This window comes from Anopheles merus, chromosome 2L (genome assembly GCF_017562075.2).
Source record: "Anopheles merus strain MAF chromosome 2L, AmerM5.1, whole genome shotgun sequence".
Lineage (NCBI taxonomy): Eukaryota > Metazoa > Arthropoda > Insecta > Diptera > Culicidae > Anopheles > Anopheles merus.
Window position 1 is genome coordinate 47,640,446 of NC_054083.1, and position 16,010 is coordinate 47,656,455.

General features: G+C 48.2%; 3 protein-coding genes across 4 annotated transcripts in view; all 3 read left to right on the plus strand.

Moving 5' to 3' along the window:
- Nucleotides 1-31: 31 nt before the first annotated feature.
- On the plus strand, nt 32-3,022 carry LOC121592803 (dnaJ protein homolog 1). The gene has a single exon (XM_041914601.1). It carries the CDS (start codon nt 452-454, stop codon nt 1,505-1,507), a length of 1,056 nt encoding a protein of 351 aa, XP_041770535.1. The 5' UTR covers nt 32-451; the 3' UTR covers nt 1,508-3,022.
- A 2,248-nt stretch (nt 3,023-5,270) lies between these two features.
- Nucleotides 5,271-13,014, plus strand: LOC121591576 (patj homolog). Of its 2 annotated transcripts, none has more exons than XM_041912259.1 (3): nt 5,271-6,110; nt 7,167-8,724; nt 8,798-13,014. In XM_041912259.1, the coding sequence occupies exons 1-3, from the start codon at nt 5,523-5,525 to the stop codon at nt 9,565-9,567; spliced, it is 2,916 nt and encodes a 971-aa protein (XP_041768193.1). In that variant the 5' UTR covers nt 5,271-5,522; the 3' UTR covers nt 9,568-13,014. The 2 variants fall into 2 exon arrangements, with proteins under 2 accessions (XP_041768193.1, XP_041768194.1); XM_041912260.1 differs by having other exon boundaries at nt 5,271-6,092.
- Nucleotides 13,015-13,508: 494 nt separating this feature from the next.
- The window catches only part of LOC121591577 (protein vein), a 110,195-nt gene continuing 107,693 nt past the window's right edge, over nt 13,509-16,010 (plus strand). Inside the window, exon 1 of the mRNA XM_041912265.1 lies at nt 13,509-13,753. The gene's annotated coding sequence lies outside the window, so the exon portion shown is untranslated. The remainder of the gene's footprint in view (nt 13,754-16,010) is intronic.

Below are 16,010 nucleotides of genomic sequence, written 5' to 3' on the forward strand. Positions count from 1 at the left end.
TGGCTTCGAGAAGCATCTAGAAAAAATGTTTTCATATAAAGCTTCCGTCAGCGGGCGCAGGTAAAGGTAATGATAGTCAAGCAAGCGCCAAGAGAGCATACGTTTTGTTGTTGCAGAAGCAAAGCAAAGCAGTGAATCCGTACAACGTGAACATTTTCGTCCCGTAACGTAGTAAGCGTGTGAACGAAGAAAAAAGCAATCGAGTAGCTTAAGAAAACAGTGTGAGAAATACAGAGTGAAGTTGAAAAGCAACGCGATTTGTTTGGTGAAAAAGACAAATTCCAGTGCCACAGAACTAACGGTACAACATAGCTGTTTCTCGAGGAGGAACGTTCTGGAATACCTACATACCACCGAGTGTGACTGTGCTGAGTGTGTTTCTAGTGCGCAAGAACACCGTTAAGTAAGAGTAAAACAAACCAAACCTTACACACACAGCCAAACAGCCAAAATGGGGAAAGATTTCTACAAAATTCTCGGCGTGTCGAAGAATGCCAGCGACGATGAGATCAAGAAGGCGTACCGCAAGCTGGCCCTAAAGTATCACCCGGACAAGAACAAAGCGCCGCAGGCGGAGGAACGGTTCAAGGAGGTGGCGGAAGCGTACGAGGTGCTGTCGGACAAGAAGAAGCGCGACATCTACGACCAGTACGGCGAGGAGGGGCTGAAGGGTGGCGCGGGCGGTATGCCGGGTGCGGGCGGCCAGAGCGGCCAGTTCCAGTACAACTTCCACGGCGATCCGCGCGCCACGTTCGCCCAGTTCTTCGGCACCAGCGACCCGTTCAGCGTGTTCTTCGGCACGGACGGGGGCGGCAACATCTTCCACCAGGAGATGGACGGCGATCCGTTCGGGTTCGATGGGCGGGGCGGCAGTGTCGGCGGGTTCCCGGGCGGTGCCTTCCGGTCGCAGTCGTTCAACGTGCACGGGTCGCCGCAGCGCAAGCAGAAGCTGCAGGATCCGCCGATCGAGCACGATCTGTACGTGTCGCTCGAGGACGTCAACGCGGGCTGCCAGAAGAAGATGAAGATCTCGAAGATGGTGATGGGCCAGGATGGGTCGGCGCGGAAGGAGGAGAAGATCCTGAGCATCAACGTGAAGCCGGGCTGGAAGGCGGGCACGAAGATCACGTTCCCGCGCGAGGGCGACCAAATTCCGGGCAAGGTGCCGGCCGACATCGTGTTCATCATCCGGGACAAACCGCACGCGCACTTCAAGCGCGAGGGCAGCGACATCAAGTACACGGCCAAGATCTCCCTGCGGCAGGCGCTGTGCGGTACGGTGGTGAAGGTGCCGACGCTGAGCGGCGAAACGCTTACCATCTCGACGGCGGGGGAGGTGGTGAAGCCGCACACGGTCAAGCGGCTGCAGAACCGGGGGCTGCCCTTCCCGAAGGAACCGAGCCGGAGGGGCGACCTGGTGGTGGCGTTCGACATCCGCTTCCCCGATCAGGTGTCCCCCAGTACGAAGGAAATCCTGGCCGACCTGTTCCCGATGGATGTGGCCTAAGGTGTGGTGGGTGGGTGTGGATCGACGACATAAACACCAAAACCTTCCCGCGCCACCAACAAACCGACCACGACAATGACCGCGAGCAGTAGCAGCCCCCTTCTCCGTAAGCATCATCATCCTCTCGCTCTCAAGTGCGCACGTTCGCGCTCTGATGCATCCGGCGCTGAGTGCATTCTCGAACGTTCCAATCGGGAAGGGGGTGCGCTTTTGCGGAGGGAAAAGAAGAGTGTTTGCCCCCCGAGAGTGAAAGCAACGGGAAGCAACGAAAAAACACAGGTGTACATAGAGCAGGATGTACGCACACTGTACGCCACAGCGGCGTAGAAGGGGCGACACACGGAGAGAAGGTTCTAGCACAACAGCGCGCCCAAGAGACCTTCGAACGATGATAGTACGCAACTCGCGCGCGCACACGATGGTCTACGTGACAAACCGCGTGAAGCGAGTGGAAAACAGCGGACGGATGGTGTGTTGTGTATGGTCCGCCTGCCAGCTGGAAAGCACTCCCCCCTCCCCCATCCCAGTGGGGAGATTTTGGGGACGAAGGAAGCATCTCGATCGATTATCACATCCTCCCATCCTACGTCGCCTTACCATCGGACGATGAGTGTGTGTGAGTGTGGACAAAATAGTGGTGCGCCGTACTAACAGCCTGTGTGTGTGGTTGTGTTTGTTGTGTTTTGGCGCCCTCTATTGGCAAACGGCGGTGGACCATTTTAACCGTGGCGAAGATTCTAGAAGAAAAGCAAGGTGTGTGCGTCGGCCCATTATTATGCCGTGTGCCGTGTTTGAATAGTGCGCATATCTATTCCCGTCGTGTCCGGTTGGTGCTCTGCTCCTCGTGATTGGTACCGTAAGGGGGTGGGGCGCGCGTACATTGTTTCGATTCCAAAGAGAGGGGAGGGAAAACCACACACGACCGTGGAGGGAAAATCACAGCAAGCGATGCATTCGTGAGCGAGTAAGAGAAAGCGAGAGAAGAAGCTAAGCACGGAGAATAGCTATGTGTACCTTTCTTTCTTTTCATTGTTGCTGCGTCTGAAGTAGGCTTTTGGTGGTGTGCTCTGGTGAGGACAGTGCAGGAAAGGGATAAATTGCGTCGTGTGCAAATTGCATGTAAATACCAACAGAGGGAATACAGAGAAGGGGATGGGGAAGCTAAACTCTGTTATTTAATAAGCTCGGTTTAGTTAATGAAATTTGTACGAGGAAGATGAGACGGCAGGAAATGGTCGTGCGCGTGTTTTATGATTTATTCCTTTTTGGAACACTTATGCAGAAGAAAAAAACAACCACAGCGCACTATCTTGGCCAAATGTTAGGTATTTATATACGCACACATACACACACACACACACACACACACACACACACACACACACTCTACAAACAGGAATAGCAATCAAGGTCACGGTGTGGGTGGGAATCAGGAAATCAGGCCTCAGCAGAAAAGGTACAGAAAATGCAGTAATAGTTCTCCCCCTTTCGTAAAGACTGAATTGACATTAGTTTGTAAAAAAAGAAAAAGAAAATGCTCTTGTAGCAAAGGGAAAATGCTTGCGAAAAATAAGGTATTAAAACTGAAACAGTCCAAATTTGAAGATTAAATAAGACAGAAGGAAGTGAAAGGTTTCGAGGAAGGTGCATTTTCCCAACAAACAATATCTTGTATTTTAAACCTCGCCCACACCACCTACAACCAAGAATTAATACAGAAGAGTGTGTTTGTGTGCGTATATAAATGTTCAACAGGAGAAAAAAACCGTTAGGGCAAAGGCGCAAAACGGTTGAATGAACTAGATAAATCTATTATTGAGTACGTTCTAGTACACACAAACATGTAAAATGTCGGCGAAAGGGCCACGCAGCAATAGAGATTTAGCGTATTATAATTATTTGTTTTGGTTCCGCCGTTTGTGTGCCCTTTCTGCTGCGCAATCCCCACTCTCCCTTTATTGAAGCTGTGTACCATTTCATGTATGATTTACTACAACTTGTATTATTTAAGGTGTCACACACATTTATTAAGAGGCGCGTTCGTGAAGTTGTTGTTAAGCTTGTTTTAGTTTAATAAAAAAGAACACTTCAAAATTATGGAAAAATGATGAAAAATGAAACTCACCCGGTGTTTGTTCATTTGTTTTTAGTTTAGAATTTCCTTCCAGATGTTTGTGGAAAGAAACCCTGTAGTTGGCGGAGAAGGCGGCGAAAATCACATGTTCCGCTGTTTTGGTGTTACATGTTGTACGTGCTTTTCAGCAGTTGTGTAGGGGAAGAGAGAGTCTGGAAGGTAACTGAACCGCCTCGTCGCCGCATTCCGTTGACCGTGAGAGGCCACCCGTTCCCTTCCTATCTTCCAAAAAAACGTTCGAGATGGTGCGAGCACGCCCCAATGGAAATGTTTCCAAACCAACGTCATCATCTAACCCCGTTTCGTGGCAATTTGATAGTGCATCTTACCATTTCTCTTCTCTCCCCTCAACACCCCACATCCCACCCCATTTCCATAGTTTTTGCTTGTTGCTCACCTTTCCTTTGCTCCATCTCTGTTTCCATCCAACTAACGGGTTCAAACATTTTTCGGAATATTTTTGTTTTCTCCTTTGTTTTCCTCCCCTTTCCATCGTATTTAAATTAGTGCCGCTTTCGGGAAGGGCGCCGTGCATAATCGAGAAGGAACACGATCGATTACGCCATCAGGTGGTGTTGTGTGTTTGCGGTTTTTTTTTTATTGTGTGCTCATGAAGCACTAACACACTAGTAGGGCCTGCGTTTGCATTGGTGTGCATTTTGTGTGGTGGTTCGCGCCAACCGACCAACGGACCGACCAGCCCTGCCACGACGAATCACGTTGTTCGGGAAGGCTCGATTGCCACTTGGCCGGTAGGTTGGTGGGGGTTTTGGGTGATTTGTGGCGCAAAGAAAGAGACACAAACACACGCGCGCGCGCGCGCTCCTCACAAAGGGGGCACGTGCCGGCACTGCGGGTTTGCACTTGGAGCAAAATTTCTAGCCTACTTCAGCTCGATTTCATTAGGACGGTATTAAACCGCGATGCTAATTATCTGTGCTGTGCTCTAGAACAGACACCATGGGGTCGGCCATAGGCGTGTTCGTGGGGAAGGCGAGATGTGGCAAATGTGGCCAATGTTGTTAAGCAGCTGACCACTCCAGTTGCCGACGTGAGCATTTCCGGATGGGTTTGGTCTTACTCAGTGGCTATTTATAGCGGACATGAGCAAACAAAAGGAAAAGAATATACCGTTGGCATATCTGTTTCGACCGTACATAGATAAGTGAAATCATGGAGTAATGTGTCGCATGGAAATTTGGTGGAAGGGCTATGTTAACATTTTGAAGCAAATTCATTTTGTATGCTGCTCCTCTGTAGTCATAATCTAATCATTGACACAGTAATGAGTACACACACGAATGAATAACCTTGAGACAATTTTATTGTTTACATTTTCTATCAAGGCTCCTGTAAATGGGACAATAGAAACACTGCCACTGTTTGAAGACAATTTTGTGTGGCTTTTCATTTTCAAACTAAGAAAAACGAAAACGAAATTAACAATTGAAACCCAATTTGCAATATTGTTGAATAAAATGTATCATAAAATGTTAAAAAAATCAATTTTAAATGAAAATTTGCATGTCATCTATCCGTACCGACGACCCCTGCATTGCTCTAGATCAAATTTGCCAACCAAAACAACAGCGCACAACTGTCAACGTCACTCCGTTTGACAGTTGTTTGTGTGCGTTTTTTGCTCTCTCTCTCTTCACTGTGCACGTAAACACCCACTAATTGGAAAGGAATTTTTCCCGTGTGTGTGCGCGAAAAAAAGTTCAATCGTGAAAAGAGGCGTATTTGTGCGTTGTGAACGAAAGGAAATTGAACATTTCTGCCCATTTGATGCCCAGCTGCATTTCCCGTAGTGTCCCGTAGTGTTGTTGAGTGGTTCCTGTGTGCTGAAAGTGGAAGAGTGTGTACCCTGCGGGTGCATGCATGCAGACTGCCAAGATGCATCTCTCCAGCGATGTCTCGAACGCGCTCAAGCACATCGAAATCATCAAGCAGACGGTGGAGGAGATGGAGCCGAACAAGCTGCAGCTGAACGTTAGCGACGACCTGAAGCTGGTGCTCGATCTGCTGCAGGATCCGGTGTTCCGGAACATCGTCCAGATCCAGGACTCGCTGGCCGAGCTGAACCACCAGATCACGCAGCACCCCTCGATACTGCCCGGGGACTTTGACATCGCGAACGGGGGCGAGCTGGTGCTGAGCGTTCCGCCCGGTACGGATCTGTTCGAGGCGGATTACCAGGATGAGCAGCGGGTACCGTCGGCACAGATCTCGCCCGGAAGTCCTCCCGGCCCGGCTGGAATGCTGGCCGTCGTTACCCAGCCCAAGCTGAACCTGCTGGACCAGCAGCAGCTGGTGGCGGGCGCAGGTCCGGCCATTGTCGCGACCGTACCGCAGCATCACCTGCAGCAACAGCAGCAGCAACAGCCGCTCGATGCGCAGCAGCTGCTGAATGCGTCGATGAAGCTGAACAACGAGCCGTCCCTGTTCGAGGTGCCTTCGATTGTTCAAGTATTTGTTCTGTTCCGTTTCGCGTTGCAGTAGGCGCCACGTGCCAGTTTGTCGTTGGGTGATAATTGATTTTCTAATTTTAGTCCCGTAGGAGGCTTTGCTGGAGGGGAGAAAAAATGGGATCGATAGGTAGAAATGATTGGGGCAGATAATTTGTCTGTCATTTTTTAGGGGTGCATACCATAGTGGCCTCCAATCGGACCTTTTGCTTTCTGATATCGAATAGGATAGCCTTGGATCCACATTCACATGTGACTCTGAGACATGTTCAGAAATTCGGAATCCTCGCTGGAAATCGCACCTTATGTAGTCTACGTAAGTGGCTGCGATCTGGTTGAGTCTCCAGGGGGAACAAAACAAACAGCCACGCGGAGGAGAGCGGCGTAGCGAGTACGGTGGCTTGACCAGGTCGAGGCATACTTCCGGAGGATCGGTGTCTGGAGTAGGAGATCTCCAGCACAGGACCGGGCGTTTTGGCGCAACATTCTGTTCACGGCACGAGTAGTTTAAGCCTTAAATTAAGGGAGTTAATCATTTCATTAATTTTCAAAACTAGAATCCTTAACTTGGATTATTTGATAGTCATACGGACCACCAATACAGTCTTTTGACGAATTCTAATAACTGATGAATATAATAATCCAATTCCAGTGCCATTTTGGCCAATATTGGCAAGCGGACGGTACGATTTACGTGAATTTCAAGCATTTATATATCGTTTTCCAACCTTTTTGAAAATTCAATTGGCCTGATTTGTTGCCTGAGCATAGCTAAAGAGTATCTTCAATGATTTGTGAAGACAGTTTTCTGACAAGTAGTTAAAAGAAACATGGTAGACTTGTAGTTAGCTAATCAAACTACGCCTTGGCGTAGATATTTAATGATATGATTGTGATTTAGCTAAAAATTAATCAAAATTAGAATGAATTTTAGGGTTTACCCAGAGCATTTAGTCCTTAATTTAAGTAATAATCTCATTTTTGAAGATCCCAACGACAAAAGCACTGGCACTCCACCATTTCCTCTCTTCTAACCATTCTACTTCTCCCTCACCAGGATCATCACCACAAGCTGCTTCCAGAGCAGACCGATCAGCACCCACTGGCCGCCGCTGGACCCTTTACCGATTCCCCTAAATCAGTCCCGGAAACGATCGTCGCCGGCACCGGTCCCGCCGACTGGTCCCGCATACTCGACATCGAGCTCGTGAACGACGGAACCGGGCTAGGCTTCGGCATTATCGGCGCCCGCACGACGGGCGTCACCGTGAAAACCATCCTCGCCGGCGGGGTGGCCGATCGGGACGGGCGCCTCAAGAGCGGCGATCAGATCCTCCAAATCGGCGACGTAAACCTGCACGAAATGGTCTCCGAGCAGGTGGCGTCCGTGCTGCGACAGTCCGGCACGCACGTCCAGCTGGTGGTGGCGCGCCCGATCGATCCGGCCACCGTCGGCACGGACGAGTACGACCATTCGGCCATCGTGCCGACCGTGCTGCTGGCGAACCCGCTCAAGCTCAAGCAGTACCTGTCCGATTCCGGCTTCGGCGACATCTACAGCGTCTACTCGATCGCCAACCTGGACAGCCCCGGGCTGGAGAATCCGTTCCGCCAGGAAAGCCCGCTGCCCGACTTCCCCGAGACGGAGGTGTTTACGGTCGAGCTGCGCAAGGACCAGAACGGGCTCGGCATCACGATCGCGGGGTACGTGTGCGAAAAGGAGGAGCTGTCGGGCATTTTCGTGAAGAGCGTCTCGCCCGGCAGTGCGGCCGATCTGAGCGGCAAGATACAGGTGAACGATCGCATCATCGAGGTGGACGGGCAGTCGCTGCACGGCTTCTCCAACCACCAGGCGGTGGACGTGCTGAAGCAGAGCGGCCACGTGGTGACGCTGTGCCTCGAGCGGTACCTGCGCGGTCCCAAGTACGACCAGCTGCAGCAGGCGATCGCGGCGAACGAGATGAAACCACCGACACCGGCCACCCCGCCGCCCCCGCTCGTGCCGACCGATCTGTCCAAGTACGGCAGCAACATACTGGACATACTGCCACCGCAGGCACTGCAGCGCACGCTCGGGCTGGAGCAGCAGCAGGCGGCCGGCGAGCCCGACGACCAGCTTGCCGAGTGCGATGTGGCCGGGCTGGACGGTGGGCCGCTCCATATGGGCGGCCACAAGAAGCTGTCCCGCGCGAAAGACTCCATCGACACGCAGGAGTACCGGGACAAGATTAAGGAGGCCACGATCGTGCCCGACGGGGCGGTGGCCGAGGATGGCACCCTGCTGGACGCTACCAATCCGGTGGCAATCGCGCGGCATCATCAGCTGCGCAGCTCGCTGAAGGGAACGGCCACGGTGGAGGAGACCACCGACAGCCCCGATCCCGACACGGCCTACATCGTGAAGAAGTGGACCAACATACTGGGCCCGGAGGTGCAGATTATTGTCGCGAACATACGCAAGTTTGCCGCCTCCAGCGGGCTGGGCATCTCGCTCGAGGGCACGGTCGACGTGGAGGGTGGCAAGGAGGTGCGGCCGCATCACTACATCCGCTCCATCCTGCCGGAGGGCCCGGTGGGCCAGAATGGGCTGCTGCGTTCCGGCGACGAGCTGCTCGGTAAGCATGGACGGGAGTTTGGCACCTGGGGGGAGGTTTTTTTGTGTTACTCACACTTGTCCCACACTTGCAGAGGTGAACGGACAGCGGCTGCTCGGCATGAACCATCTGAAGGTGGTGTCGATCCTGAAGGAGCTGCCGCAGGACGTTTGCATGGTGTGCGCCCGCGGCGACCCGGACCTGTTGCGGTTCACCGAGGAGCAGCTGATCAGCTCGCTCGAAGCGGACGTTGCGGCCAAACGCAACACCCAGCACCATCACCAGCAGCTGCACGGTAGCTTGACGCCCTCGGAACGGTTGGTAAAGGCAAAGTCGGACGGCAGCTTGGCCACCACGAACGGGACCGGCATCGGCGGTGGGGCGGGCGGTGTCGGTGTGGGTGATGGGTTTTCCAAGATTAAATCGCGCAGCCTGGAACCGCTGACCGGGCTGGCGATGTGGAGCTCGGAGCCGCAGATCATCGAGCTGATCAAGGGCGAGCGCGGGCTCGGCTTTTCCATCCTCGACTATCAGGATCCGCTCGATCCGAACGACACGCTGATCGTGATCCGGTCGCTGGTGCCGGGCGGTGTGGCCCAGCTCGACGGACGGCTGATCCCCGGCGATCGGCTGCTGTTCGTGAACGATACGATCCTGGAGAACGCTTCGCTCGACCAGGCGGTGCAGGCGCTCAAGGGCGCCCCCAAGGGGGTGGTGCGCATCGGTGTCGCCAAGCCGCTGCCGATGCAGGACTCGTCCCTCGTTGCCGCACCGGCCACGTTCGAGGAGAGGGGCGGAGTGGCGGACGGCAACGGCAGTGGCAAGATGCTGTCGCTCGCCAAGCCCGATATAATAATGGAATGAGGATGTTTGGTCATAAGCAGAAATGAATACGAGCGCTTTTCGGAGCTGTACCTCCGGCTGGACGCCCTGCTCGAGCTGATTGACGGTGCGACCAACGGCGAACGGTTTGCCGTTTAGTTCGCCACAACCCAGCCCCGCCACCAACCACCACCAAAAAACCGCTAAAGCTTCCCCGCGTCTGGGCAAGGACGCGTAAGGGCGAGAAACAAGGCGCAGGACCGCTTGCCTAAACGACCCGCAGTCCCGTTTGCGTTACCCTCCACCCCTTCCCCTCAATATCCCGGGCCCCGTGCCTTTTGTCACGACACAAGTCCTTCGCTTGTGCGGGGGCTTGGCTTTGGAATTTTCAATTCAGCCTCAGTTTTCTTCGGACGCGCTGCTTCTGTTCTGTGACATTCGTGTTGGTGCAATATTGCCCTTTGCCCCTCTCAATTTTAATCTGTCTTCCATTCTGATCGGATGTTTTGGTTTTTATCGCGTAGGTAAATGTCACCGTTGTGTTGTAGCTCTCTGTGTGTACATTCGTTTTTTTTTGTAGACAATTTTTATTCATTTTAAAGTTCATACGTTCATTCCTCATAGAAAAAAAATGCATCCTTCATCCCTAGTGAGCTTCCCCACCCACACACACACACCTTGCCCAATCCATTGCACCGCGATATTTCGACCGGAGTAGCTTCGGAGAAGCACGATAAAGGAAAAACAATGACACAATTCAAATCAATAATCAACAAACAAGTTAATATATATATAGAGAGACATAGAGAGAGAGCAATATGTTGTACCTTTTTCTTAAACACAATGCATCCTCTCTATCTCTTTCTCTTTATTACACATAAAACAGGCAGGAGATGCAGGAATTAAGGGAAAAAAGTATACCTTTTTGCACGGGCGCACATCTTTCACTTAGTGCACACACACTCACACACCAACGTATAGCATAGCTTCTCTATTGTTCTTGTTCACGATTTTCCTAGACACAAATCTATTAAACCATCGCACTGGTATTGATTGTTTGTTGAAAGTATTCCATTTTTTTGTATAGGGTTTAAGAGTGAAGCGGCGATTAGTTAATTGTTCATTAGTAAAAGTAATGCGTATTAGTTAGTTTAATTGATTTTTAGTGTGTATAAAGGGTTAAGATTATGATTGACAGTTTGATGAACAAATTTCAATTCGGATTTTGGGTTTTGCACTCTCTCTCTCTCTTTTTCTCTCCAACACGAACACTTACTGCAAATGCACTTTTTCGGAAATGAGAGATGATACATACATATATGTACTTACCTGTGCAATCACATTTCACGTTATGCACCCATAATGAAACAAATGTACTAAAGTATGTGTTGGTGTGTATGTAGAGTAAAACAAATTCACCCTTTTCACTCGGTTTGTTTGTTTGTTTTTGTGTTCATTCTCAAGTACATACCCATTCACTAACTCACCTTCCATTAGTAACATTAGGAAGTTTGAAGCATATATCAATTTTTTAAACTCCTTTTCTATTATTCTGTTACCAAGCAAAAGTTAAGCTTGCAAGCGTTTGCGTCTGCTTGTGCTTTTGAGGTCTTTTGCTGTGTATGTGTATTTGGTTTGATTTCTCGATCGATCAGGGGAAAAGAGGAAGAAAGAGTGTCCTTTCGCGCTGTGTGCACTTTTATTTTCTTATTCTCCCTCCTCCCTTTTACCCCCACACACACTAACTCTTCTCTCGCTCGTTCTAGTAAGCAAAAGAGTCCCTCCCCCCCCCCCCCCCCCCCCGCTCCTATCCCAGAAACGAAACAGCCAACGGTGGATTATTGATTTCTGACTTATGACGTTAATTGGATGAAGAAAACAAAGGATACGAAACACGAAAATGGTTAATTTGTGAAAAGAAAAGAAACACACACACACACACAAACAACCAAACCAATGCGAAACAACGGAGAATGATGATGACGGAAAAACTATGAAACAAATGGAAATGGATAACATAAAGCAAGTAGCGAGAGAAAGCACACTATAGTTTAGTAGCGGAATAGATTTGTTGATGACAACAACAGGCACACACACAGAGGTAGAAGAACTGATAAATGAGGTGTAGCGAAAATAGAATACAAATTGGATGTTGTGGTTTTTTTGTCATAGAAAACTCTTAGAAGCGACAAGCAATATCGGAACAGAGAATTAGGACTCGCAGTTAGGAAGATTCCGTGTTCGAGAGGCAAGAGACGCATGATCGTTCTTTGAAGCATAGCTGTCGGTTGAATTTCGAAAGGACTTTCACACCACTTGCTGGTGCAGGTATCTTGCGCCAAACCTTCTTATCTCGCGCGGAAACCTTCAAGAGTGATTAGAACGGATTTTTGCTAATATGTGGTGTCTGTGTGTAGCGACAGTTGCTTTCCATATCCGGCTGTTCCGGCCCTAGCTTGGCTGACTTGGTTGTAGAGATGTAGACAGCGCAGAGTCAGTTTAGATTTGCATCATTCACCGTTTTGCTACTAGAACAAAACCATCACTTTTGCTACTCTAGATAGGATACCAATGGGGTTTTTTATGTTGTCAACATGGTCACTCACAGTTACGATTACGTTGATGATATGATCACGGAAGATCCAGTGGTCTCAAGGTCATGATCGTACATTCCATAACATTGTGGTATTGTGAACTTTGTTAAACGCAAAAAAGGATAGTATTTTTGTCCAGAATCTCATCGTTTTTAATCAATCGGAAGTATTTTAGGAACTAACTTACCACCCCTCCACTACGAAACGTTGATCAGTATTTGCGAGTAGTATACTTAATCAGTATACTTAATTAATTTAACTAAAACCCAAAAACTCTCTTTAAATCCCGCTAAGTTTCCGTCTAATGGACTGAAGAGTACTTAATTCAGAGGGTTCCCCGTAGTCCGTGATAAAAATCCAAGAAATAACACCAACGATGATCGCTGAACGATCATCGCCGAGACCTTACGAATCGGGAAGTGCAAGTGTACCTTCTCTACTATTTAGTGCCCAAGCAGCAGTAGCATACCGAGATAATATCGTCACCTCTTCCACGATCCTGTTATCTAATCTGTTTCGCCTCGGTTATGTCACACGCCAGTTCCCCTAGCAGGGAAAGGATGCTGGAAGATAACGGCCAAGAGCTCTGTTTTAGAGCAAAAGGAAATGTGTGTGTGTGTGTGTGTTTTCTAAAAGTATTTGTTGAACAATTGAAAGATTGAAGATTACTAAACAGTAGCGATGGATGGGCAACCAGAAGAAACCAGAAACAGAGCACGAGAGCAAGATTGCAGATATTTATCACCGTTGTCTAGTACATTCCATCACAATGTTTAGTTTAAGCAGTTGAACAGATATATAAATGTATTTTATATTATACATATATTGATTGGACGTGGATGTGTACATGATATTGAAGTTTAATAAATTTGTCTCAAAGTGGATACCAAAACGACCCACCAACTCGTCGCCATATTTTTTGCCCTTCAAATTAACTGTCAATCATATCTGTCAAACTCTTCTTCCGCATTAAGTGACTTTTATGTCTAATTTTGTTCTTAGTCGTTCGCACAAATGACGTTTCGATAAGCGTGTCCGGAGCTGCCATCGATCAACTACCACTACCGGCCCATAATTCAGTGACCTGCTGGTGTTACTAAGTTGCACGCCCAATGTCCACCACACGGCACGGCACGCGGTGGGAAGCAGAAATGGAGCGTAAATCTTCTTCGCACCTCGACCTACCCTAGACAGACGGTCATCAGATAAGGGGTTTGGCTAGTTCACTACCGTACTACCACCGTGCATCTGGACACCGTGAATCACGTCAGCAGCGTAAAAAGGGAGCACACCGTGATGAATCAGTTTACAGCCACAGTGCAGGTGAGTTGATTCTGCCACTAATTCTGATCGCTTCTTATCTAAGCAGGCTGTGCAGGGTAGAAGATTCGCCGTGCGCGCTAGTTGGTTGTCCGTGATCAGTGTGCGGGCTGCTGTGTGCAAGCAGTCTGCGTCGGACGGTTCGGTTCGGTGGAGTGTTTTCAGTTTCGGAGTGTTCGGGATAGGTAATTATGTGTGGCCGGTGGTGTGTTGTGCTGCACCGTAGTGAAACGATAACAGTGTGTACGGGTTTGGTGAAAAGTTTCCTTCTAGAGTGGTGCGATTTCCCCGTCTAATAAACAAACACCTGTGTGGTAAGTGTGTGTTTTTTATACTCACCATTGTATGATTATCCGAGGCTCAAGGCATAGTCGGCGTAAGGCCAGATCAGTTCTGCATGTGGAGAATTGAACAGTGCATAAGAAGATGGAACTCCTGACGGGCACCTAATCGTTCATTTGACGATTTACTGTAACGATGAGAATGATCCAGTAGGGATTAGCGAAGTGCAACAGGGTTAGTCATCAGCTATTAATCATTCTGTACAAACTGATACCATGCTTCCAGAATGTCCATGATAAGTGAATTTGTTGGAATATAAGCACACAACGGTAGTATGTTAGGTCATAAGTATCATCCGTATGAATGAAATAATCTAGTATACATGATACCTACCATAACCATATGCAATTATTCCACATAAGTTATAAGCATCTGAAAGCTTGTTCAGTTATTCTGGCTTGCTTGGATGGCCTTATCCATGATTTCATGCAGACACAAAGTAGGAATAGAAAAGAATTTCTAGGACTTCTACAAATTGGAATAAATGAGTATGGGTTTTAGCGTCATATTTTGTACTTTATAAAAAAAGATTAAAAAAAAATTGGCATATCTTACGATTCCTTTTCCTTTTATTCCACATATCAATTGCACTAATACTGTGTAGCCTTTCACTCACGCCGAAGAGGGTGTTCCGGTACGAATCAAAGTAAGCGCCTCCAAAAGTATTGGGCAAAGTTTACGAAATTACCGAAATTGAATTCTAGTGCGCGTTGCAAAATGCGTCTTCCATAACTGCTGTTCTCCTTTGCCCGGTGCGGGTCAGCTGGCAGTAATTCAATATTTATGATTTTTTTATGATATCCCCTATCCCCGTGCACACTTCCCTGTGCATCTTACACTTATGCTGGGAAGGCAAGTAACAAAAAACGAGACCAAGGAATCTTTAGTCACCCTATTTGCTCTGTTGACCAATCGGGAAGCTATCGCCATCGTCCGATGCTCATACGAAGGGGAAGGCTGGTACTAAAGCTGATCGGTTTTCACAACGCGCGTGTTTTGATGTGCAATTTATTTTTCCAACACCTCGACGCAGTCCGCATAATATACGGTAGCGAACATTTCCGAAGAAATTGGGTATTATGTCCTGGGGAAAATTTGTAACAAAAACTAAGAACCTGAAAAGTGATTGACCCTTAACTCACTTGCGTTTATTGAATTGGGTGACAGATGAAGGCAGAAGATTGGTTGCATTCGTTCGAGGAGCAGAAGGTGTGAGAAGTTTGTAAAGAATTGCAGGTGCTTTTTAGGTCGTATATGAAGGTGTGCAGATAAATTAAAAGTATTTATGTTTTGTAATAGTATCTTGTTATAATTTTCATTTTCTAACACCAACTGCGTCGGTGTGTCTGCCACCAGGATGTCCGACTCTTTGAGATATCTAAAATGTTTGATTTTCAATAAAAACGAATTTCTTAAGTGAGAATTCAGGATGTCCAAAGATGATGATTTCCTCTTTTATTTAATTTGAAGACGGTAATTCTCAATATTTTAATTGAATACATTAAGATTTGGCGAGATCTGTATTATAAATACTGATCCTGCCCTTTTCGTGCTTATGTTCCAGTAGAAAGGTAAAGACACTGAAACTGAAAGATACTGTAAAATACAGTCGTGAAGCCAGTTAAGATGAATTGGCGAGCCAAACAATAAAAATCACTAAATGTTGTGGTTCTGGTTAAGAATGTTGAATATCTGTTGAACGGAGTTAAACCAATCATGAGATTCTTGGACGTACCTGAGATTCTCTGATTCTAATGGTCATATACACAAATTTCTACTTCATTCTCTCTTGACCAGATGACCTAACCATCACTGGAAAACTGTTTAACACAGAGGACAAAAAAGGGCCCTGGGCACAAAACATCTATGACCGATGACGGAAGAAGACGGTTGATGAGCTCTGTCCATATCTTGAGGGGACAAAATCGAACCAACGAAGGACAGCTTATCGGAAGGTTGGCTATTGGTTCGTTACAAACGAATAAAAAATATGGATCCCTTCTACCACCTTGCAACATCCTTATCAACTTGATTGGTCCTTAGCACTATCAACTGTGTGCTTCCTTCGCCAGAGTATCTCTGCTACTTGCCAGATATCCCATATACCATAATTCGTGCAGGATTTCCCGGGTGAACCAAACCAACAAAAAAAAAAACCCATAATCACCAACAACAGGAAATAGGAAAATAAGCCGATTTGCATCGGTTGCTGAGCAGTGTTATGGGATC

What these genes read in the sequence shown, in the direction of transcription:
- LOC121592803 (XM_041914601.1), top strand. Translation starts at nt 452, where the DNA reads ATGGGGAAAGATTTCTACAAAATTCTCGGCGTGTCGAAGAATGCCAGC.
- LOC121591576 (XM_041912259.1), top strand. Translation starts at nt 5,523, where the DNA reads ATGCAGACTGCCAAGATGCATCTCTCCAGCGATGTCTCGAACGCGCTC. An exon ending in AGGTGCCTTCGATTGTTCAA is followed by an intron (nt 6,111 to 7,166) that starts GTATTTGTTCTG and finishes CTCCCTCACCAG; the next exon opens with GATCATCACCACAAGCTGCT. An exon ending in TTCCGGCGACGAGCTGCTCG is followed by an intron (nt 8,725 to 8,797) that starts GTAAGCATGGAC and finishes CCACACTTGCAG; the next exon opens with AGGTGAACGGACAGCGGCTG.